We start from the raw sequence: 26,653 nt of genomic DNA on the forward strand, positions 1-26,653 counted from the left end.
CCTGCTCAAGTGTCTTTACTCTTTTCACTGTCTTCTCTTGCATCTTTTCTCAGCCCTTTCCTCTGTAGGCTACTACTTTCTAATGAAGGCCTCACTATCTGTAATAGAAGTTAGTAGAGTTGGTTATGTCAGGGCTATAAGCTACTGGTTCATGTTCAGCATCAGGTTTCCGGTCTCTATAAAACGGGTCAAACTGGGCTGGAGTTACACCACAGCATTCCACCACTTCTAGGCCTACCCTTACAAGCCTGCAGTAGCAGACAAGTAGCTATAAACTCTTAGTTGAAATGACCCTATAATGTCAGTTACTTTTATGTACAGTAGTTCCATCACTTTGAACAAACTAATTTCACCCTTGCTTATAAGAAATATAGAAAATATGGTTAAGAAATATAAAGTGTCTACTAAGTGGACCTTCATACTGAAAGCAAACTGACACATATTCCACCCGTATTACACGCTATAGCACAGCACACGGTTAGAAACTCCAGTAATCAACGTATTTTAGTATTTTAGTATTCAATATACAGTACAAAGATTAAATAATGAGTGAAATGTTTAATTTTAATTCAACTCAGGTCTATTATCAAATCAAAGTTTATTTGTCACGTGCGCCAAATACAACAGGTGTAGTAGACCTTACAGTGAAATGCTTACTTAGAGGCTCTAACCAATAGTGCAAAAAAAGGTGTTAGGTGAAAAAAAGGTAGGTAAAGAAATAAAACAGAAAGAATATAAAAGATATCAGTGTTTATCCAAAGGCGCCCTCTAAGGCTACACTAAAAAACCCAGTCTGTCTCAATTCAGTGCCAAATCTTGCCTAAATGCATGGTGTCTGTCAGGCCTATCCTATGCAATTTAGTATCAATAGCCTATACTGTATGAGGAATATGTTTAGGATATTGAGGCTATGGTAATATTGGAAATTTACGACCTACCACATTTCAGAAATATTCATACACTGGATATATATTACATTACTGATTCATGTTGACATTGTACATAACTAAAATGCACTGTACATGTAGTCTCAAAGTCTAGCTTCTTCAAGCCACCTTAAAAAGGAGGGTCAATGCGATCTGGAATCGTGCCCTAAACCCTAACCCCTACTCTTACCCTAACTAGAAACATAACCATTACGTAACCCTAACCCTTAACTTGACCATTTAAAAAATGTCAACTTCATTGAAGGTAGAGACATCACAAGGACCCCGGATAGCGCGGACCCTGAAAAGAGGCGACTGACATCTGATGAAACCCCACCTCTTTATTAAGAGTTGGATGCAGACACTGGCAGGCTGGCCGGAGAGACAGCTAGCAAAATTCTATATAGCTAGAAATGTTTTCATCATTTACCTTTTTATTTCACAAGCCATGATGTAGGAGTGTGGTGCTCTAGATTACATTTACATTTAAGTCATTTAGCAGACGCTCTTATCCAGAGCGACTTACAAATTGGTGCATTCACCTTATGACATCGAGTGGAACAGCCACTTTATATATATATATATGCCATTTATATATATATATGCCATTTAGCAGACGCTTTTATCCAAAGCGACTTACAGTCATGTGTGCATACATTCTACGTATGGGTGGTCCCGGGAATTGAACCCACTACCCTGGCGTTACATGTTACTCTACCAACTGTGCTACAGAAGGACCAAGCACCTCTACTTTACAATAGTGCATCTAAATCTTTTAAGGGGGGTGAGAAGGATTACTTTATCCTATCCTAGGTATTCCTTAAAGAGGTGGGGTTCAGGTGTCTTCGGAAGGTGGTGATTGACTCCGCTGTCCTGGCGTCGTGAGGGAGTTTGTTCCACCATTGGGGGGCCAGAGCAGCGAACAGTTTTGACTGGGCTGAGCGGGAACTGTACTTCCTCAGTGGTAGGGAGGCGAGCAGGCCAGAGGTGGATGAACGCAGTGCCCTTGTTTGGGTGTAGGGCCTGATCAGAGCCTGGAGGTACTGAGGTGCTGTTCCCCTCACAGCTCCGTAGGCAAGCACCATGGTCTTGTAGCGGATGCGAGCTTCAACTGGAAGCCAGTGGAGAGAGCGGAGGAGCGGGGTGACGTGAGAGAACTTGGGAACTTGGGAAGGTTGAACACCAGACGGGCATGACGGGCATGGTAGAATTGATTATAAATGATTCGGTTTACCATTTAATGTGTGGATTAATTGGTGGAGTAGAGGACCTTGTGCATTTCAGGTAAAGTTACTCAATGTTTATATCCCAGGACAAATTAGCTAGCACAGCAAGCTAGCTATATAGGACAAGTTAGCTAGCAAGTGCAAGCTAGCTAGCTAAATTGCCATAAATGTTTAATGCTTTTTGACCTGTCCCCAAATTAATATAATTGGTTCAGAGTTTGTTTTGATATTTTAACCTGCGTGTCGTGATCGCGTTTGGTGTGGGGGGAAGAAATACATTTATGCACGATGGCACACGCACGCAGCCGGTTTGGGTTCTGTGTTAACCGTTGGCGTGCGCGAGCATTGTGGGTGCAATAATTGAATAATATAGATTTCTACATTTATTTTGCAGCGCAAGCAGTGTAGTCAGCCTGTAAGCCTTATTTATACCCTGCATACGTATGAACGCAAGCTTTACAATTAGCTATACAAAAATGGCGACCCTGCGTAGTTAAATAGCAAAAACATATTAAGGTCAGTAAGAACTTCTTGTGTTTCCTGTCATCCAATCAGGGCTCAATCAAACCAGTATCCAATGAAAAACTCCCTAGATCAGTGATCACCAACCGGTCGATTGCAATTGACTGGTCGATCGCCAAGCCATTCCTAGTCGATCAACTAACATTGCTGTAAAACAAAAACAAAAGCTTAAAGCCTATCCTAGCTTTTCCTTCCAGTTCTCTGCTGCCAGTGACTGGAACGAATTGCAAAAAAACTACAAAAAAACAACAAATCGCTGAAGCTGGAGACTTACATTTCCTTCTCTAACTTTAAACATCAGCTATCTGAGCAGCTAACCGATCGCTGCAGCTGTACATAGTTCATCTGTAAATAGCCCACCCAATCTACCTACCTCATCCCCGTATTGTTTTTATTTTCTGCTCTTTTGCACACCAGTATCACTACTTGCACATCATAATCTGCTCATATATCACTCCAGTGTTAATCTACTAAATTGTAATTACGTCGATACTATGGCCTATTTATTGCCTACCTCCTCACGCCATTTGCACACACTGTATATAGACTTTCTTTTTTTTCTATTGTGTTATTGACTGTACACATGTTTATTCCATGTGTAACTCTGTGTTGTTGTTTGTGTTGCACTGCTTTGCTTTATCTTGGCCAGGTCGCAGTTTTACATGAGAACTTGTTCTCAACTAGCCTACCTGGTTAAATAAAGGTAAAATAAAAAAATATTGATTTATTTTATTTGTTTTGCGCTGTTGTCAGTAGATGCATTTGATTCAGCAGCGCTAGCGCTGGGTGTTCCCATTTTTAACCGCTTCATGTGTCTGAACATAGAATCCCCCTACCCAGCAGGCCTAAAGAGCAAATCATGTCCTACCGCGGGCAAATCAGATATCCCAGATCACCGTGTCTGCACAGGTTCCTCGAACGCACAGCAAAGTTGACCGTGTGAAATTTCAAAACAAATCTGCTGTTTTTATGAGTAAGTTCATGTTTAAGTTGTTATTCAGCACTGTCAACACTTTGTTTATAAGCCAGAAAATGCACATTCTCCTTACTTCCACTCACGCTACAACCAGCATTACAGCTGCAATGAATGAGTATAGCAAAGTGTTTCGATAAGCTTGCGTTATTATTTGCAGCTTGTCTTTAATATGGAGGAATATTTCACTTTCTCTGGTCATAGGAGTAACATGAATTGGTGCATGAGGCAGAAATAATGCAGTGTTACTTAAGATCACCATCAGCTGGAAGACTGTCCCCTTTTCTCAGCGGAGGGAGGGAGAAAGGAGGGACAGTGAGTCAGAAAGGAGGGACAGTGAGTCGGGTGACAGGCAGCCTCACTGCTGCTCCCTCCCCTCAGACTGACCATCAGATGCGGGCCATCAGTCCAGTAAAAAAATGTAAATAATAATTATGCTCACTCAGCTGTGCCAAGTAATACAACAAAGGATCTATTACCAGTGTGATCATATACATAACATTTTGAACTACAATTTTAAAAATGGTCTAACATTGGCAGGGCAATTTAAGCATAGCCAATATGTAGTGATAATGTATTAAGCCTATTGCACAAACCTCGTTGCTAACAAAACTGTTTTTAATTGGTTAATGTTGCACAGGCAACATTAAGCAACATTAAGTAATGTTTTTTATTTTTATTTTTTAAATAGATCTCGGCTTCCATTTTGACTCAAAATTATCCTGACTCAGAAAAGGTTGTTGACCACTACCCTAGTTAGTGTATATCTAGGGAGTTTCCTGTTGTCCTGGTCATGTAGTGAGAAAAAAACCTGTCCTACTGCTAGCTACAAATAGAGCATTTTACACACTGCCAATAAGCACCAGAGTAAAATGTGCTCTTACAGTCAATAGAAACCACTGTAATAAACTGTCTCTTGATTTTAGATGTGAAACTAAATTTCAATAAGTTGCAGTTGGTATGGTCTTACTAGGGCAATTTAATTTAAGTGTTGTCTACTTAGTGTTGACCTACATTGCTGTTTGAATTGTTGTGACTGTTGCTGTGGATTCTTTTTTTGTCTGTGTGTGAATTTTACCCCTTTTTCTCCCCAATTTCATGGTATCCAATTGTTTAGTAGCTACTATCTTGTCTAATCGCTACAACTCCCTGTACGGTTCGGGTGAGAGAAGGTTGAAAGTCATGCGTCCTCCGATACAGCGCGCATTCAACCCGGAAGCCAGCCGCACCAATGTGTTGGAAGAAACACTGTGTACCTGGCAACCTTGGTTAGCACGCACTGCGCCTGGCGTCGCCCCATCACGCTAGTGCGTGATGAGACAAGGATATCCCTACCGGCCAAACCCTTCCTAACCCGGACGACGCTAGGCCAATTGTGCGTAGCCCCATGGACCTCCCGGTCGCGGCTGGCTACGACAGAGCCTGGGTGCGAACCCAGAGTCTCTGGTGGCACAGCTGGCGCTGCAGTACAGCGCCCTTAACCACTGTGCCACCCGGGAGGCCGTTGCTGTGGATTCTTTTCAGACCTATTTATGTAATAGTCTTGGTAACTGTTGGGTGTCCACTCCTTACCTGTCTTCCATGACTATTTAAAGAGCTTCACTAGGCCCCAGTCTTAGCTCCTCATCTAAAGTTTGGAAGGATATCAGGTCCTACAAGAGTAGCAATTGTATTTTTCTTCAATAAGTTGCTGTTGGTATTGTCTTGCTAGGGAAGTTTAATTTAAGTTCTGTTTCTACCTGGTAGCCTACTTAATAGGGGTGTAATGGCACAGGTATTGGTACCGAACCATTCAGTACAGGGACCTCGGTTTCGGTCCGCACTGTGAACCTGAATGAATACATACAAATATTTACAAAATAAAAAGACTAGACATATCGGCTATGTCTACGCTGTTTTGTAGGCTCATGCCTCTTGAGTAAATTTGAGCTGAAAACACATATCCGTTAATACAACTAAAGCCTATGCGCTTGTTATCATCAAAATTCCAATCTTAATTGCCACATTTCAAAGCTATCCTCCATCGTGTAAATCTCCAGTTTGGGAACATTTTGGCTTCCCAGTAGACTACAACGGCGATGGACAGAACTGTGGATAAAATTCTTAACATTATGTTGCCTCGCTCAATGAGAATAGCCTATGCAGCTGCCAACACCGCACATATTTTGACACATTTACACCAACAGCACCCCCAGTGTACCGGAGCAAGATGGAAATGTAAAGAACCGCCACAACGTCGCCTCCTCTCTGCATTCAAGCAACCCTTGAAAATGAATTACAATACCAATATGTAGGCTATGTTTATATTTTTATATGTTTATAGTCTTTGGTTTATAGCTGTGTATATGTGCCCATTCTCTGTGGTTGAGAATAGGGGGTTTCAGCACCTCGTGAAAGTTAAAGATACATTATGAACTTCCCTCTTGCACCCAATTCAGCAAACAGGTAGTACCTGATCTATTCAAGCAAGCCAATGTCTACGTTTTGAATTAATTAACCATTACACAGCCGGCCAAATAGCTAGGTTCAGCTCCGAGACAGGATTGTGTCAAGACACAGATTTGGGGAAGGGTACCAAAACATCATCATTCTTAAATGGAAGAAGTTTGGAACCCCCAAGACTCTTCCTAGAGCTGGTCGCCCTGCCAAACTGAGCAATCAGGGCCTTCGGCGGGGAGGTGACCAAGAACCCAATGGTCACTCTGACAGAGCGCCAGAGTTCCTCTGTGGAGATGGGAGAACCTTCCAGAAGGACAACCATCTCTGCAGCAATCCACCAATCAGGCCTTTATGGTAGTGTGACCAGACGAAAGCCACTCCTCAGTAAAAGGCACATGACAGCCCACTTGGAGTTAAAGGACTCTCAGATCATGAGAAACCAGATTCTCTGGTCTGATGAAACCAAGATTGAACTCTTTGGCCCGAATGCCAAGCATCACGTCTGGAGGAAACCTGGCACCCTCCCTTTGGTGAAGCATGGTGGTGGCAGCATCATGCTGTGGGGGTGGTTTTCAGCAGCAGGGACTGGGAGATTAGTCGGGATCGAGGGATAGATGAACGGAGCAAAGTACAGAGAGATCCTTGATGAAAACCTGCTCCAGAGCGCTCAGGACCTCAGACTGATGTGAAGGTTGACCTTCCAACAGGACAATGACCCTAAGCACACAGCCAAGACAACGCAGGCATGGCTTCGAGACAAGTCTCTGAATGTCTGTGGCCCAGCCAGAGCCCGGACTTAAAACTGATCGAACATCTCTGGAGAGACCAGAAAAGCTGTGCAGTGACGCTCCGCATCCAACCTGACAGACCTTGAGAGGATTTACAGGGAAGAATGGGAGAAACTCTCCATATACAGGTGTGCCCAGCTTGAAGCGTCATACCCAAGAAGAGTCGAGGCTGTAATCGCTGCCAAAGGTGCTTCAACAAAGTACTGAGTAAAGGGTCTGAATACTTATGTAAAAATGTCTAAAAACGTGTTTTTGTTTTGTCCATATTGTGTGAAAAGTAATGAGTAAAAAAAAGCTGTTTAATCAATTTTGGAATAAAGCTGTAACGTAACAGAATGTGTTCAAAGTCAAGGGGTCTGAATATGTTTTGAATGCACTGCAGGTCCTGCCGGCTGGCCAGATAACTGTTCAGATAACCCTGCTCGCTCCTCGCTTTGTGGGTTTTACAGACGCTTCCCACGCCTTGGCAGCAAACCTAATTTAGTTTATTCTGCATGCACAACCTATGTGGAATTCCAGCAGGGTTTGGAACTACCGATCTGCGGTCAAGAAAGCTGAGTTCGTCCCTACACTCTTTGGCCCTGACGGACACTTGGACTACCCCAGGGAACAGTGCTACTACAGCTGCTCTCTCGTCATCGGACTATGCGTTCTCTCATAGTCTGAGTGCATCTGGTCATTGCGGTGGTGGCACAGGGCTGCTTATTTATCCTAAATGGGAGATTTTCTTTTCCCTCTCTCACCTGTATCTCCTCATTTGGATGACAACAGTCAGGTCCATTGATCTTGGTACCCTGTGGTCTCTATTATTGTCACGTTGGTATGAAGGACCGGGAGACGATTTCGCCCGCCTATTTTTTAATTTTTAATTGATTTCTTACCCAAATTACGGCGTGCCGTGAAAAGGCACGGGGACGAAGACCACCCAAACACTATAGAAAACACTGGGTTGAAACCCAAACAAAAGAGCGAGGAGTACCTCGAGACCCGTAATCATCTGCACAATCCACAATGGCACGAAAGCCAAAACACACAGCACAGGTACTCACACGAACCAACGGACATTGTAACAATAATCAACAGGACACTGGTAAACCAAGGGCACATTTATACAATTACTAATCACTGGGAATAGGGGCCAGGTGTGCGTAATGAAAGTTCCGGGGGGATCCGTGACAATTATGTCTGGTTTAGTGTATCATGACTTAACATGAGGCTGAAATGAGAACTGCTTGGCCTACTAAAGATCTGTTATTCCAGTTATATTTGTTTTTATAACTGATAAGGCTGTTATTTTCTAGCTCAATGACATCACAGCTAGCCTTTTAACAGCCATTAGCACAAATCATTATGATGTGGTAGTGAACTCTATTAAAGAGCATACCCGTATGTGGCTTCATTTACAGTTACAATACTGAAGGTGTCACGACTCCCACCGAAGTTGGCTCCCCTGCCTGTTCAGGCGGTGCTCGGTGGTCATCGTCCCCGGCCTACTAGCCGCCACCGATCCCTTTTTCGTTGATTGTTTGTTTTGTCTTATTAGTTGCACATTTCGGAATCAGAATGTCAGAAAACCCACAAACTACAACAAGGGCTGATAACAGTAGTGTTACATTAATTCCTATTCTTCTTTTGCTCTGTCCTCTATCACTTCAGAGCCTGTGGTTGTAAGTAAAGTAAACAGGAAGTAACAGATCTAGTGTTTATTTAACCCCACGGAGCCTTTTTAACGCCATCCGTTCTTATATTATGTATAGATCTCATCTATGAAATCTGGGGGCTTTACCCGGGGATTGGGTCAGGTGATAGATATAGACACAATGGTTTCCTCACAGTGAGATGTCCATAGAGGCACTGTCAGAGACAGCCTAGGCCTGTTGCACCCTGCTGGTGTCACCATATGGGACTAAGCCCCTGAGAACCATCCTGAACTAACATCCTTAAAGTACTCTGTAAAACAGGCTCACGTAGGGCACTGCCCTGTTGATCTGTTTCACTACAGCTGTCAGCTGAGCACAACTAGACTGGGGCTTGCACACACCCTGCCATTTAACAGTCATGCTACATGTTTAGTAATGTTTCCACTACCATGACTCAAGCAAAATACTATGAAAACTCTATAAAACATGTATAAATATATGTTATGCTGCTGCCATAAAGCTTAGAATCAAATAGATTTAAAATAACCCACCAACTGTCTTGTGGTTTTATATCTAAACTCTTTACCAGTCAACCAAAACTACAGAACCCAGAATCAATCTGCAGGCCAGGCAGTCACAGTGATGCAGCCATTTGAGACGATGTACAACAGCTGCATGTACCACTCTGGCTTGTATTCTGGCTTGTAAGGGCTTACTCAGTACTGTGTTAGTAAGGGCTTACTCTGTGCTTTCTGATACCTTTCGTCTCTCAGTGAGAACTGGCCTAGCACGCACACATTCAACCCTGATGTATGTGGATTAAACAGCCGCCTTACTGGAGATTTCTTTCTTAAACTGGTGCCTAGTAAGTTAGTCACTCACTGATGATGGATGGATGGGTGGACTGACACTTGTTTCCTCTTTTCCTTTTCTCCCCCACCTCATCCCCTCTCACTGCCTCTGTGTCAAATAACTTCTGAAGATTCCTGAATTAAAGCCACGTCCTGGAGTTGGACAAATCTCAAGCAGCCATATTAGCTGTCTCTGCTGCTGCCGGGGTGTGTGTGTTGTTTAATTATGTAAATGCTGAATCTGCTGTGTTGTATCTTGCCCACATCATACTCTCTGATATCATAATATGCACACAGCAGCATTTCTAACCTGAGGCTGGTAGGCCTCACACATTCAGATAAAAGAGCAGGGGTTGTTTGTGATGTTTGTCTCCTGTGAATTTGTGTGTGTGTGTGTGCACGTGCATGTGATTATGCGCACTAGCATGCATTTGCACGCTGGATTGTGTCTGTTTAAAGGCGGCAGTAACTTGGCCTTGTTTTTCTGTGTAAGGAAGATAGTTTAGTTTCCTACTTTAATTGGGTTCCAGTGCCCACCTAGTCATGGAAACCCTCCAGAGGCCTACTGCCTGCCTGCTTTCTGGCTCTGTGCTGAGGGCAATCTGGGAATGCTGCCTGAGCGGCAGGTGGCACCAGGCCACCGCAAACACATTCCTCCCCCAGGCAGCCCTCGACTAGAGGAAAGGCTGGTGCTGGCCACAGCCCGCTCTGTTCTGTCAGAGGAACTTTGCATTGATCAACATCTTGTAGCCTACATCCTGGGTTATGTGGAGATTTAAGGAAGTTCCTGATTCAAAGCGTTAAGGCTGTGTCCACGCTGTTGCTTTCATGACCTAAACAGAAGAGATTGAGTCAACACACTTGCTTGTGACAGTCAAGTTTATTTTCTATGCTTGCCCACTTTATTTTGATGGTGCTTCCAAAAATGATATTGATGTCTTCATGAGTGGTTTTGAAGCAGAGGGACAATGAAATGTTTCCAGGAAAAATGTTCCTTAATTTCGTCTTTGTGTTAGTATGGTCAGGGCTTGAGTTGGGGTGGGCAGTCTATGTTCGTTTTTCTAGGTTGTGTTTATGTGTTTGGCCTGGTATGGTTCTAAATCAGAGGCAGGTGTCGTTCGTTGTCTCTGATTGAGAATCATACTTAGGTAGCCTCTTCCCACCTGTGTTTTGTGGGTGAATGTTTTCTGTTTAGTGTATGTCACCTTTCAGAACTGTTTAGTTTCATTCTCCGTTGTTATTTTGTTTAGTGTTCTGTTGAATAAATTAACATGGACACGTACCACGCTGCATATTGGTCCGATCTCTCCTACTCCTCCTCAGACAAGGACGACGAACGTTACACATAGGCTATATTTTCATATCTTCTAATCTCTGTTCAGGAGACATGCAGGACTATAACTACCTGAAGCCCACTTCCTGTTCCTGTCAGGCTAGGCCAGACAGGCACTCTAGTCTATGGGCTACGTTCCAATATTCATTAATAGTGTCACGCCAACTCCCTCTCTCCAGCGCTCAACGTCGCCAGTCTACTAACCACTGGCCCTGGCAACCATTATTACGCACACCTGCTCTCCATCATTACGCAAACCTGCTCCACATCATTAAGCACACCTGGACTTAATCATCACCTTGATTACCTTCCCTTTATTTAGCCCTCAGTAGCCTGTCATCAGGCAGTATTGGTTTGTTTTCATGTTCCATAGTTTTGTTAATTTGCCTTGTATCCTTGTTATTAAACTCTTCTACTGCACCTGCTACCTGACTCCCTGCCTATACGTGACAGAATACTACCTCACAATATGGAAGCAGCAGAGGAGAAAACCCTCTTCCAGAAGGTCCAGGAACAGGGTCATCTACTCCACCAACACCACGACCAGCTGGCGCAACTGGGTACGGCCATGGAGGATGTCCTCCGCATTCTCCACCGCCTCGACACCCCCAGCGAGGCTCCCCATATACCTTTCAGAGGGCTTCCGACCACGGGTCATCACAGTGAGCCAGTCGACCAGCCTACCCAGCCGTCCACCCAGGTCAGAGATGCCCTACTGTCCCTTCCAGAGAAGTATGACAGTACTCCATCGAAATGCCATGGCTTCCTACTCCAGTGCTCCCTCTATTTCGCCCCACCACCGAGAGGTCCAAGATTGCCACTTGATGACCGGGCAGGGGTTGAAGTGGGCTACGGCTGTCTGGGAGAGAGGAGAGGAGGCGCTAGGTTCCTATGAGAGGTTCATGGCTCTGTTCAGGGCGGTCTTCGACCATCCACAAGAGGGCAGAGAGGGAGTTGAGCGACTACTCCAACTCCGGCAGGGTGCTCAGACCGCTGGGGAGTAGGCCCTCACCTTCCGGACTGTGGCAGCCTCCAGATAATTGAATGAGCACCCTATTCTGAAGAGGACTGCGCGAGGAGGTTGGTGTGCCAGTACGACAACCTTTCCCTGATGTGCTCATAGCGATGGCCATCCGCCTGAACAACCTTCTTCGGGGGCGCCGGCGCTTCTATCGCCCCTCACCCTCCGCCCTTTGGCCGTCCTGGGGCAGAGTCTGAACCTATAGAGATACACATCTCTCCACGGCAGAGTGAAGTTGCCAGAGACAGTTGGGCCTGTGTCCCTGTTGCGGCCAGGATGAGCACCGGCTCCCAACCCTAAGTCCACTGGGGCAGAGGGACGGCCCTGTGATCAGCCGTCTCCCAGGGTAGGCATGAGTATTCCTTCATTGTTTTCTGCTAAACCCTCCCTGGTTTCCATTTCACTGGTTGGCTATCTCTCAGTTGTTGTCTCTATGGCTCCAATGGACTCAGGTGCTACGGGGAATTTTATCGACCAGGCCTTTGTCTCCTCCCTGAACATCACCACATACCCGCTCTCCTCTCCTTTCCCGGTCCAAGCCTTGGATAAATGACCATTGGGATCCGGCACTATCACGCACATTACAGCACCACTCACCCTCACTGTGGACACCTTGTACCAGGAAAGCCTTCCCTTCCTCATCACCACGGTTACCTTACACAAAGTCATCCTGAGGCACTGTTCCAGCAGGTCTTCTGGCACTATGGCCTTCCGGAGGACATCGTCTCCGACAGTGGCCCCCAATTCACGTCACGGGTTACGGAAAGCCTTCATGGAGAAACTGGGGGTCACGGTCAGCCTCACTTCCGGTTACTAGCCTCAGTCTAATGGGCAGGTGGAGAGGATGAACCAGGAGCTGGTTAGGTTCCTGAGGAGTCACTGCTAGGACCAGCAAGAGTACTGGGCCCAATTCCTTCCCTGGGTGGAATACACACAGAATTCATCGCGTCACTCCTCCACCAGGCTGACTCCCTTCCAGTGTGTTCTGGGTTATCATCCAGCCCTGGCTCCGTGGATCCGAGCCATTGAGCTCAATTTCGAGTTTCACAGCAAAGGGTCTGAATACTTATGTAAATAAGGTATTTAAAAAATATATATATTTTTAAAATTTGAAATACCTGTTTTGCTTTGTCATTATGGGGTATTGTGTGTAGATTGAGGACTTTTTTATTTAATCAATTTTAGAAAAAGGCTGTAATGTAACAAAATGTGGAAAGAGTCAAGGGGTCTGAATACTTTCAAAAGCACTGTCAATGAGTGTCCTGTGACCTTACTGACCTCTCTTTGCCAAATGTGTTAAAGACTATGGTGAAAATGAGAATAATGTGCTATTATATGGTGTCCCTGGATATTATACAGAGGATTAACATGTACTGTAGAGGCCAACTCTTTCTGATATGCAAGGGCCTAGACTAAGGGCTGGGGCTTTTTCCTGGATATTTTCTCCCTTTCCCCCTTTTGCTGGGTGTGCTAGCAGTTCCCCAGGTAACGCGGCTACCAGTACATCATGGAGTGCGACTGTCATGTTGGAGAGTACAAACACTACAGGGAGTAGTCCAGCAGCAGTTTCCACAGCATTCTCCCTCTTCCACAGCCTCCTCCTTCTTTCACCCCTCCTCCTCTTATCCCTCCTCCACTCTATCATTCCAAGCTTCTGGTGCTACACAGCAACAAAGATGTTTACAGCACTTCTGTTTTGTTCCATTGCAGAAAGAAGAAAAACGAGAGAATAAGAAAGAAAATGAAAGTGGCGGATACGCCCCACATCAAGCGGAGTGAAGGGTCTCGGGTGATGTGGTGGTACGACCCAGGCTTTGATGCTGTTCTTCAGTGTTGTCACGGGGAATTCACAGCCACAGTGATCAATAAAGAAAGAATGAGCAACAAAAATAAACAGCGATACAAAAGTCTGGTATTAACCTGCTCTGGGATCAATTGTCTATACTTGTATTAACCATTTTTTCTCTCTACTAGTATATTTTCTCAGCAGTTCTCAGTAGTCCCTTCTCCTTGAACAAACACTTTCAAACCTTGGATATAATAAATATAGGAAACATAAATATTAAGTGTCTACTAAGTGTACCTTGATACCAAAAGCAAACTATATTACACCCTATAGCACACAAATACAAACCCCAGAAATCTAAACTATTTTAGCAATAATGCAAAAGAAAATACAAAGCTTCAATCATGAGTGAAATACTTTGTGTAAAGTAAAATGTTTAAATTTAACCCAGCTTTATTGAGACATCGTGAACTGTTTATCCAACACTGCCTCTCTCAGGCAACACCAAAAACGCCAGTCTGTCTCAATTCAGTACCATTTTCCATCTGAAATATTGACTATTATAGGACAAATCGTGCCTAAATGCTTGCTATCGCTCAGGTTTATCCAATGCAATTGGGTAGCTAATAGCCAATACTGCATGAGGAACATGTTGGGAAATTGAGACTATGGAAATATTGAGACAACAATGGGAATTTACAACCTAACAAGTTGAATAAATATTGATACAAGGCATTGCACTTACATTTTTATTTTATTTGGTATATTACAATACCGACTAATATTGACAGATATCAACGTAGAGAACTAAAATACACTATAGTACTGTACTCAAATGATGATATATTCTGCAAACCACCTTAAAAAGAGGCTCCTCCTCAAGGAGAGTGACGTCAAACCGAAGCACCGCCCCTTTGAAAGCTTAACGGGATGTTGGATGCATCCAGTCTGGGTTAGCTAGCTAGCAATGTTCACCTTTTCATTTCACAAGAGTGGATGTTCAAGAGGTAAGAGAGTCGGAAACATGGCAACATATTTGCGGGAGCATCGACATACAGCGCCGAAACTGTGTGTCTCACTTTTCGTCTTCTTCCTTTTTGTTGTTGTCCCCATCACGGCTCTGAGCGTCGGCGAGGCGAGGCTTGTCAGAAGCAACACCGCAGCGAAAGAGGTAGAAGACCATACAAAATACTACAATTATGTGCAAATGACCCGGCTACTGAAGTTCATGGCCTTGAAATACTCTCACATCGCCAACCTGTCCAGTATAGGCCAGTCCGTGCAGGGCAGGGAGTTGTGGGTTATGCGAATCACAAAGGACCCCAACTCAGACGTACCGGGAAAACCCAAATGTAAATACGTGGGGAACATGCACGGGGACGAAACTATCTCGAGGCAAGTATTGGTTTACCTTGTGGACTACCTATTGACGAGGTATGGAGAAGACCCGCGTATCACGGAGTTGGTGACGAGCACGGATATTTACATTATGCCCAGTATGAACCCAGACGGGTTCGAAAGGTCGATAGAGGGTGACTGCAGTGGCGACGCAGGGGGTCGTTCCAACGCCAGGAACGTGGACCTCAACCGAAGTTTTCCTGACCAGTTTGACAAAATCAACGTCCCGCAAGAGGATATTCCCGAGGTTACAGCTGTCATTAAATGGATTCTGGAGAAAAAGTAAGTATTTCTTTCTCTTTTCTATTTACATAGACCTACATACACCATGGTTTGTTTAGTTTACATTGTTTATAATCAAATTCAAATGGTGAGATGGGGCTCAACTTAATGGGCTAAACCAGGGGTAGGCAACCCGTTTCCTGGAGTGGCCCAGGTACTACAGAATTTTGTTCTGACACCTGACCAACTGAGATAATTGATCACTTCACAAATTGCCTAAATTCAACACATCACACACCTGATCCTTCAGGTCAGTTAAATATGAAGTGGCTGCGGCACTCCAGGACCCTGGGCTACACAGACATCCCTTACTGCAAATCAAATTATAACTGCTAAAACCAAGGACTTAACTGGCGGCCTGCATCCATCATTGTTCCTATTGTTTTGAAGCACCTCCTCATGGACCCTAAATACCCCCTCCCTCCCCTTTTATTTATTTGATTTGTTATTTAACTAGGCAAGTCAGAAGGACCCCTGAAGGATCTATCCATTCACCTAGGGGCCCACTGTTGCCAGCTAACAGTTGTGAATGCCCTCGATCAACATCAGACTCCAATAGGCCAATATAAGTAACCTGCCATACAACTTTAGTTCGGCCACCTTTGTTTAAGGACCTGTCAAAACAAACTATACCTCCTCTTCCAGCTGTCACTAAACAAACAGCTGTTGAAAAACATCTAATGATGTCATGTTATTGCATATAGCTGATTTTATTAAAGCACATAGGGTTTGTCTATATATGGAAAAATACATGTTTTAAATTGGTCTGAAAAACTGACCACTTTCGGTCGACCAATATTTTTTTTAGTCGGCGACAGCCCTATTTGTTGTAAACCCGTATTGCAGCTCAGCACTTTAGCTTTACAGTCAGGACTATGCTATCTTATGTGTTGGTAATGTTTTTGGCACTACTGCAGGATATGTTGCTGTTACCGTTATAGTCCCATCTGGTGTGTAGAACCTCCTGCGCGGACAGGAAGTAGAACACAATAGACCAACTCAAATTATTTGTCACATGCGCCAATTACAACAGGTGTAGACTTTTTACTGTGAAATGCTTACTTACGAGCCCCCAACTATTATTAATAAAAAATAATAAGTTAAATAAAGAAATGTATTCATTATTAATAAAAAATAATATATATATGACTTTTTTTAACTAGGCAAGACAGTTAAGAACAAATTCTTATTTTCAATGACTAGGAATATTGGGTTAACTGCCTTGTTCAGGGGCAGAACGGCAGATTAATTTTTCCCATTGTCAGCCTGGGGATTCAGCCTGGGGATTCAATCTTACAACCTTTCGGTTACTAGTCCAACACTCTAATCCCTAGGCTACCTGTCGCCCCATAAGTTAAATAAAGACAAAATAGTAACACAATAGTGAGGTTATATACAAGGGGTACTGGTACTGAGTCAATGTGCAAGGGGTATAGGGTAGTTGAGGTAATATGTACATGTAGGTAGGGGAAAAGTGACTATGCATAGATAATAAACAGAGCGTAGCAGCAACGTGTGTGTGAAGGAATTCTAATGTGTGTGTTGGAGTGTCAGTGTGAATGTGGGGTTAGAGTCCAGTGAGGAGTGTACATCGAGCCTGTGCAAAAACATATAATAAGGGGTCAATGCAATTAGTCTGTGTGGCCATTTGATTAACTGTTCAGCACTCTTATGGCTTAGGGGTAGAAGCTGTTTATGAGCCTTTTGGTCCCAGACTTAGCACTCCGGTACTGCTTGCCGTGCGGTAGCAGAGAGAACAGTCTATGACTGGGGTGGCTGGAGTGTTTGACAATTTTTAGGGCCTTCCTCTGACACCGCCTGTTATAGAGGTCCTAGATGGTAGGGAGCTCGGTCCCATTGATGTACTGGGCCGTATACACCACCCTCTGTAGCGCCTAGCGGTCGGATGCCGAGCAGTTTCCATACCAAGTGGTGACGCAACCCGTCAGGATGCTCTTGATGGTGCAGCTGTAGAACTTTTTGAGGATTTGAGGACCCATGCCAAATCTTTTCAGCCTCCTGAGGGGGAATAGGCGTTGTTGTGCCCTCTTCACGACTGTCATGGTGTGTTTGGACCTTAGCGATGTGGACACCAAGGAACTTGAAGCTATCAACCTGCTCCACTATAGCCCCGTTGATGTGAATGTGGGTGTGCTTGTGCGTGTGTGTACTTCAGCTCAGCCTCGGATAGTTAAAGGTTCCCCCTGCTGCAGACAGTACATACTAGGCTTACTATATATCCCCTGCCTCCTGATAACATTGTGTTGTTGTTATGTCCCTCCAGGTTTGTCCTGTCAGGGAACCTGCATGGTGGCACTGTGGTGGCCAGCTACCCATTTGATGACTCGGCCTCCCATGCAATGCAGGGTTACTACAGCCGCTCTGTGGACGACAACCTGTTTAAACACCTGGCACTGACCTATGCCAAGAACCACCCAGTCATGAGGACCGGGGAGCCCAAGTGCCCAGATACCCCTGACGAGACTTTCGAGGATGGCATCGTCAACGGGGCAAAGTGGTACGATGTACCCGGTAAGACTTTTTCCTCCTCAACTATCAGACCACTGATTTATGCTCTTTGGAGAGCAAAGGTCATGTTCTTTTTCCTTATTAGTTTGTTGAAAAATAGTTTATCTTTCACACACAAAGTAGCCTAGACCAGCTCCAGTATCTTCCTTTTGTGATTTCTAATGTCTTTTTTTTCTCCTTCATAATTTGTTTAATTTACATTTCTTGACAAAATATCTTCACCTGCTTTAAACATTTTTTTTTTTACCTCATTATCCCACCTCACCTCTCTCAGAACAATCACACCTTATTGTTGAAACAGAGAGCGGAGTCCTGCGTTGCCATGACGATTAAGTCAATTGGGGGTCTATTTTAAAATGTTCTCTTCTCAGAGACTGATGACATCATGTGGTATATTTACCTCTCAGGCATTCATAATCAGCTGGATATCAGGTTTTACTCAGCTCAGTGTTCATGGAGACACCTTGAAATGAATATTCAATGACATGTAGGCCTATAGTAAGGGAATAAAGAATATATGATAACATGTCAAGTGTGGGCTTTCACTGCCATGGTACAGGCTTACTTTTTGTCATTGGGACAAAGCCCAATGTGTGATGTCTAGGCTACGGGTTGCCATGAAAAGGGGTTAATTAATTAGTGTGGTGGTTTCCTCTGTCTTTGCTACTGTACATTTTCCATGGCCCAATTTTCACTGAATATATTTCCCTCGACTCATTTTGGATCTATTTAAGAACCAAACCAGCAGCCCCACAGCTGTAATTGTCTGTCTAGTCTTGATTTAAAACCCCACTAATTAGTCTATTGAATCAGAGTACGACTTTGAACATACAGGTGTTCCATTGCCCTGACTTCACTATCTTGCAGAGCAGCTGTGGCAGAGGACAACAGACCCAGCTAGCTAGTATTGTATTATTCACCCCTGCAGGACAGACCTGCTCTCTGTTCTCTCTTCACAGAAAGCCTGACTGGTCTCAGGTTATCCTATCCGTCTTTTACGAGCTGTGTGTGTGTGACACCACCTGTCCATGCAGCTTGCTGTCCCCCCACTACCCTCCTTCATGTTCAGGAATACCAGTGTCTGTGTTCACCAGGCAGTAACCGGACCCCCAGTCTCTGTTGTGCTGTGTGGCTGCTGTCAGGTCAGGGGTTTGGAAAGAGAGCCAGACGAGGGGCGATGAGATGATACTCTAATCTGAGTCTGAAAGTTTCAGGTGACCGTCAAGGCTTTTCCTGTAAAGACATGTGATGTCATCACCCTGTGTGTATTTCTGTGTAGGGGTTGTATATTCTCAGCCATTCCTCAATAATCCCAGAATCTGCTCTAACAGACTGCCTCTGCTTCAGTTGTAAATTATGACTCGGCAGAAGACTCATTCAGGTTTCTTCATTACTCACCTGAATCTAAATTGACCGCCTCTGTGTTTAATGGAGACCTCAGGAAGTCTGTGCATCAGATGAAATCTGTCTTCTAAAGGAACAGCAGAGGTGTCATTTAAAGGTGAACTTAGGAAGTGTAAAGTTTAGGTGTCTTAACAAGTAATGAAATATGCCTCAATTCTCTGATGGAATTTGAGAATAGACTTACACAATGCTCAATGAGGAAATGACAGGAGTGAAATGTACCCAATGATATTGTAGTATCTTATTAGAACATTACAAATGTGAGTTTAGAATCTAGATCATTGTCATTATGACCTCCCAAGAAGTGACTGTTGAGAGAGCGAATGATAGGGAGGGAGGGAAGTTTGAGTCGACTTGGATAATTGCAATAGTGACTGATATCCTTTTGACAAACTTTTTTTTTGTAGACCTATTTTGTAGCTAGTTTATCTTTTCCCTCCATGCCAGAGGTGTCAAATTCATTCCATGAAGGGCCTAGTGCAGCGTTTCCCAAACTCGGGCCTTGGGACCCCAAGGGGTGCACGTTTTGGTTTTTGCCCGAACACTATTCAGCTCATTCAGATGATCAAAGCTTGAAAATTAGTTGATTATTTGAGTAAGCTGTGTAGTACAAGGGCAAAAACCAAAACGTGCACCCCTTTGGGGCCCAATTTTGGGAAACCCTGGCCTAGTGTTTGCTGGCGAGGGGAGTTCCTATAATAATCAGTGACCTTAATTCATCAATCAAGTATAAGGGAGGAGCAAAACCTGCAGACACTTGGCCTTCCGTGGAATGAGTTTGGCACATGCTCTATGCTATTGTCTACTGTATTTGACATACCCATAGTTTACACAGGGATATAGGCTACTCCTAGAGAAAAAGCCTTGAATCAGCTGGATGTACACTGAGTGTACAAAACAGTAACAACACCTGCTCTTTCCATGACCTAGACTGACCAGGTGAAAGCTATGATCCCTTATTGATGTCACTTGTTAATAATTTTAAGCCTTGAGACAATTGAGACATGGATTGTGTGTGTGCCATTCAGAGGGAGAATGGGCAAGACAATATTTAATTCCCTTAGAACAGTGTATGGTAGTAGGTGCCAGGTGCACTGGTTTGTGCCAAGAACTGCAACGCTGCTGTGTTTTTCACACTCAACAGTTTCCTGTCTGTACCAATAATGGTCCACCACCCAAAGGACATCCAGCCAACTTCACACAACAGTGGCAAACATGCGCCAGCATCCCTGTGGAATTCTTTCGACACCTTGTAGAATCCATGCCCCGACAAATTGATGAACTGATAATTCACGTAGTTTATAAACTAACTAGTCTTTTTATAGCCTAAATCATTTGCACTAGCCTATTCCTTTTACTCACTAGCAATACCCAGTGCTCTGTTTCTGACTGTTCATACTTGGATGACAACAGTCAGTTCTGTTGTTCTTGGTACCCTGTGGTATCTTTTATGTCCCGGTTTGGTGTTTGTTATTTAACATGAGGCTGAAATGAGAACCACTGGACCTACTATTAGGGATGTAAGGATTCACCTGTACGCATCGGTCACACATTCAAATAGTTAAGATAGGAGTGGATCGGTCCACGGGACCCCAAACCGATCTGAATGTAGATACTCGGTCAGAAAAATGTTACAAATGATTGGTTCACAAACAGTTTTTGCGCATATTACTTTCTTTCTACCTTCTAAAAATACTTAATCTTTTATGACAACTGTGTTGATCTAGAAGTCATGTTGCATTCCGAACAACCCCAATGCGCAATATTAGGCTTTATTATTGATTTGATAAGTTATCAAATGCGCTGTTACCGGAATAGAAGTAAGCCACCAGAGACACAACTCATATGGCTATAGCCTACCTGCTGAACATGGCTTACATTAGATTTGATTTTGATCAGGTTCACCATCAGCTATAGTTCTGGTAGTTTTGCTTCATACGATCAGTGTATATGGTCATTTTTTAGATATCCAGGGTAAAGATGATAATTTCAAAATAATGATGGCCATCACTTTTGCGAGCGACGCAGCACTGCATGTTCAAAAAAGGGAGGAGCTTACTCCATAACTTCCAAAAGGTCAAAACCATTTCAGTTTGAGACTGGGTGAAATCCATAGTTGTGCTATATATTCATTGGTTCTGTCATGGCTAATTGTGTAAAGATAAATATTGATACATCACAAGTTAAAAAAAATGTAATCTGGAAAAATGAGAAATGGGTGATCAAAACTGGGGTTAAAAAACAAACATACATTGCCTCCCTCTAATCTAATAGCGGGGTGGTAGATGCCCACTAGGATCACTTATGGCTCAGGTGACTACAAACACGATAGACACATCAGACCAGGGGCGCAACTTTCACTGGGGACGGGGAGGACACCCCCCACATTCTGAAATTGCAGTTTTATCATTGGAATGTGATACAAAACGAGGCAACGTTGTGCTTTAGGACCACGCGGACACCTCCGAGTGTCGGGTAGGCTGTTTGGAGTGTTTATCCGACTGGATAAAAAACTAAAGTTATATCCTCCCTACTTCTAAAACCAAAGTTGCGCCCCTGCAACAGACAGACCAGACAGCAGCGCAGACAGATCCAGCTCAGAGAGGCCCAGCTCCATGAGTTCTATCAACAGCAGATTTAAATTTAGTATGGAAAATTAATCTTTATTCACTAAATGTTAGTGCACAGAATCGCATTGATTTGTTTGTTGAATCGCATTGAATCATTTCAAACTAAAATGTATCGTATGGGAGCCATGATGCATATGAATCATCTTGAAATGGAAAGATGCACGTCCCTACCTAAATTAGGCCAGTTATATTTGTTGAGCAGGGGAATCGGTCACTGTGGTTTGGGTGGAAAGCCTATACAAACAGTATTGCAGGGTTGGTAGGCCTAGTGCTACAAACAGGCATCACTGCAAACAGACAGAGAACAACAGACATGGTGATTGTAGTGATGACAAGGCTAGTTCTGGGGAATTTCTGTTTAAAAGTCTATTGCCATGAGACTCCCACTTGTCTTGTCGAAGGTATGTCCTCTTATGATTATCAGTCAGTCAGTGATCTACTTGTCTTAGGCTGTCAGGTTAATGTAGGGCAATTCCACGGTAACAGAATTATGCTGAGACTAAGATTTTTCAGTTAAAATGTATGCCAAACAAAAAAACATTAGTTTCAAAGTTCAACAAACCATACAACTCTATGCATAAGGACTATTTAAAAAAATAATAATAATAAAAAAAATTGTACACAGAATATTTTACTAAAATGTAGTTACTGGAAGATTGCATATTTGGGTATTCTACACATTGGCTATTATTTGAATGAGCTCTGCCAAAACAGGCAGACCGGTATTCAGTTCCTGTTCGAATGAACGTTGGAATGGGCAAAACGAGTGACCTAAGCGACTTTGAGCATGGTATGCTCATTGCTGCCAGGCGGCCCTGTTCCAGTATCTCAGAAACGTCCAGCCTCCTGGGCTTTTCACGCACAACAGCAGTGTCTAGGGTTTACCAAGGATGGTGCGACAAACAAAAAACATCCAGTCAGTGGCAGTCCTGTGGGCAACAAACAGCTCGTTGATGAGAGGTCGAAGGAAAATTGCAAGAATCGTGCCAGCTCACAGGTGGGCCACAAACAAGCAATTAACGACTCCGTACAACAGTGGTGTGCATAATGGCATCTCGGAACGCACAACTTGTCGGTCCTTGTCGCAGATGGGCTATTGCAGCAGGTGACCACGTCTGGTTCCACTCCTATCAGCTAGAAACAATAAGAAGCAGCCCCAGTGGGCATGTGATCTCCCACACTGGACATTTGAGGCGTGGAAAAACATTGCCTGGTCTGACGAATCCCGGTTCCTGTTGCGTCACGCTGATGGCAGAGTGAGGATTTGATGTGAGCAGCATGAGCCCATGGCCTCATCCTGCCTGCTGTCAACTGTACAGGCTGGTGGTGTAATGGCGTAGGGAATGTTTTTTCCTGACACGCTAGGTCCCTTGATACCAATTGGGCAATGTTTCCATGCCCTGAAGAATTCAGGCAGTTCCTGAGGCAAAAGGGGTCCGATCTGGTACTAGCGATTTATCTACAGATAAAGTATGAACATATTAAATCAAGAGGTTGAATACCTACCGTAATTGCTGGACTATTAAGCGCACCTGAATATAAACCGCACCCACTGAATTATTAAAAAATATGTATTTTGTACATAAATAAGCCGCACATGTCTATAAGCAGCAGGTGCCTACCTGAACTTTACACAGCCTTTAAACGAAACACGGCTTGTAACAAAAATAAATAGGCTTTAACGAAACACGGCTTGTAACAAAAATTAAAACAGTAGCCTACCAAGAAAGTCATTGGTCACTATCTTCCTCCTCCTGTGCACTGAAACCACTGAAGTCATCTCCTTCGGTGTCGGAGTTGAATAGCCTCAGAATTGCTTCATCCGATGTTGGATTGTTTTCATTGTCGCTCTCGTCACTTTCATCCGGAGGCAAATACCCCGCTGAGCTCATGCTGACCCTTCAACACGCAGCAGTCCAGCCCTTCGAAACCCGTTGATGATAGTGGATTTTTTGACAATGCTCCACGCTGTCAGGACCCACTGGCAGACTTGGCCATAAGATGCTCTTCGCCTGCGGCCCATTTTAGTGAAGGATTTCTCCTCACTTGTCATCCAAGCCTCCCACTGAACAAGGAGAGCCACCTTAAATGCAGGATTTACACTGATGTCGAGTGGCTGCAAATACTTTGGGCCATCTGTTTTTCTTCCCTCTGAAAGGTTGTGTTTTCTTTCTGCACTGAGTCAGTTCCTCACGCTGCTGTTTACAACGTCTTATAATCGACTCATTAAGGCCAAGCTCCCATGCAGCAGCTCTATTTCCTTTTCCAACAGCCAGATTTATCGCCTTCGACTTGAAAGCTGCATCATATGCATTTCTCCGTGTCTTTCCCATGATGAGGGTGACAAAATTACTACCGTAATCAGAATGATGGGAAGTTTGAGCGCGCTCGATTTACGTCACATTATGTGACGGTGCTCAGTTTTTTGGCGGCATGAATCTTGTGAAAGCGGGAAGAATCCATAAATTAGCCGCGTCATTGTATAAACCGCGAGGTTCAAAGTGTGGGAATAAAGTAGCGGCTTATAGTCCGGAAATTACGGTACTATTCCTGCAGTGAGGAGTGGTGAGAGAGCCTCATTCTGGTCCATAATATGATAGAGATTAAAGGTTATAAAAAGGTTATAAAATCTAATGATACAAAACAACTAAATGGTCCTGATCATATAGGGCGAGGCCATATCCAAAACAACTAAATGGTCCTGATCATATAGGGCTAGGCCATATCCAAAACAACTAAATGGTCCTGATCATATAGGGCTAGGCCATATCCAAAACAACTAAATGGTCCTGATCATATAGGGCTAGGCCATATCCAAAACAACTAAATGGTCCTGATCATATAGGGCGAGGCCATATCCAAAACAACTAAATGGTCCTGATCATATAGGGCTAGGCCATATCCAAAACAACTAAATGGTCCACTCACTGTGCATAGCCTATCCCAGGGGAGAATGACTGCCCCCTCTCATTGAAGCCACAGAACTTCCAGGCTGACCAGGGTACTGCAGGTATTGTTAGCAGAAAACGGGATACCCCATTATAGTGAATGGAAAAATGGCAATCTTCGTGGTTATTTTTGTGTAAATTGAAAAAATTTTTGAAGACAATCATGGCATCAATAATAGCTTCTAATACACCAGAAGTATGTACTTGAACCGATTTATTTTAAATAGCACACAGTAGAAATAATAAGGATAATTTATTTACTAGTGGAAGCATACAGTACACGGGTCGGCCTACAGCTCAAGTTATTCAATGAGAGGGGTCAGCCTGCAACTTCATTTCCTGGAGTAGCTCAGATGGCGTGTGTTATGTCAACATGTGATGTCATCTTAACCCACTTAATTTGGCTTGAATGCGCTATTAAGTCTGCACATAGGAATGAATGGTGTCACATGACTAATAGCTTTGTCCAGTCATACTGTGTGTATATACAGTCATTGGTGTATCCTGCCTGGAGGGAGGATGTGGAGGGTGGGACTGATAGGCTAGAGGTCCTGTCATGACCTCTATCTCTGGAGGATGTTTGCTGTCTGATATTGTCTAATATGACATGTCATATTATACACACATCACAGGTGCTGCCGGGCAAATCATTAAACACGAAAAAGTCACTGAGATTACTCTTATTTGGAGCATTGTTACAATGCACACTGTACAGTCTTTTTCATGCTAAGGTTATTAGCCAGTGTCCATAGAGGCACTGTCAGAGACAGCCTAGGCCTGTTGCACCCTGCTGGTGTCACCATATGGGACTAAGCCCCTGAGAACCATCCTGAACTAACATCCTTAAAGTACTCTGTAAAACAGGCTCACGTAGGGCACTTCCCTGTTGATCTGTTTCACTACAGCTGTCAGCTGAGCACAACTAGACTGGGGCTTACACACACTGCCATTTAACAGTCATGCTACATGTTTAGTACTACGATGTTTCCACTACCATGACTCAAGCAAAATACTATGAAAACTCTATGAAACATAACAGAAATATAGTGGGGCAAAAAAGTATTTATTCAGCCACCAATTGTGCAAGTTCTCCCACTTAAAAATATGAGAGGCCTGTAATTTTCGTCATAGGTACACTTCAACTATGACAGACAAAATGATCATTCTGGATCATCCAAATGCTCTCTAGCAAACTTCAGACGGGCCTGGACATGTACTGGCTTAAGCAGGGGGACACGTCTGGCACTGCAGGATTTGAGTACTGGCGGCGTAGTGTGTTACTGATGGTAGGCTTTGTTACTTTGGTCCCAGCTCTCTGCAGGTCATTCACTAGGTCCCCCCGTGTGGTTCTGGGATTTTTGCTCACCGTTCTTGTGACCATTTTGACCCCACGGGGTGAGATCTTGCGTGGAGCCCCAGATCGAGGGAGATTATCAGTGGTCTTGTATGTCTTCCATTTCCTAATAATTGCTCCCACAGTTGATTTCTTCAAACCAAGCTGCTTACCTATTGCAGATTCAGTCTTCCCAGCCTGGTGCAGGTCTACAATTTTGTTTCTGGTGTCCTTTGACAGCTCTTTGGTCTTGGCCATCGTGGAGTTTGGAGTGTGACTGTTTGAGGTTGTGGACAGGTGTCTTTTATACTGATAACAAGTTCAAACAGGTGCCATTAATACAGGTAACGAGTGGAGGACAGAGGAGCCTCTTAAAGAATAAGTTACAGGTCTGTGAGAGCCAGAAATCTTGCTTGTTTGTAGGTGACCAAATACTTATTTTCCACCATCATTTGCAAATAAATTCATTAAAAATCCTACAGTGGGATTTTTCATTTTGTCTGTCATACTTGAAGTGTACCTATGATGAAAATTACAGGCCTCATCTTTTTAATTGGAAGAACTTGCACAATTGGTGGCTGACTAAATACTTTTTTGCCCCACTGTATATGTAATGCTGCTGCC

The 26,653-nt window shown here is 43.8% G+C and overlaps 1 protein-coding gene across 1 annotated transcript in view; it reads left to right on the forward strand.

Moving 5' to 3' along the window:
- The first annotated feature begins 14,387 nt into the window (after positions 1-14,387).
- LOC118397399 (carboxypeptidase D-like) overlaps positions 14,388-26,653 on the forward strand; it is a 30,821-nt gene continuing 18,555 nt past the window's right edge. The window contains exons 1-2 of the mRNA XM_035792086.2: positions 14,388-15,185; positions 17,470-17,717. Coding sequence (XP_035647979.1) covers positions 14,473-15,185; positions 17,470-17,717 — 961 coding nt within the window. The 5' untranslated portion in view covers positions 14,388-14,472. The remainder of the gene's footprint in view (positions 15,186-17,469; positions 17,718-26,653) is intronic.

This window comes from Oncorhynchus keta, chromosome 18, assembly GCF_023373465.1.
Source record: "Oncorhynchus keta strain PuntledgeMale-10-30-2019 chromosome 18, Oket_V2, whole genome shotgun sequence".
NCBI lineage: Eukaryota > Metazoa > Chordata > Actinopteri > Salmoniformes > Salmonidae > Oncorhynchus > Oncorhynchus keta.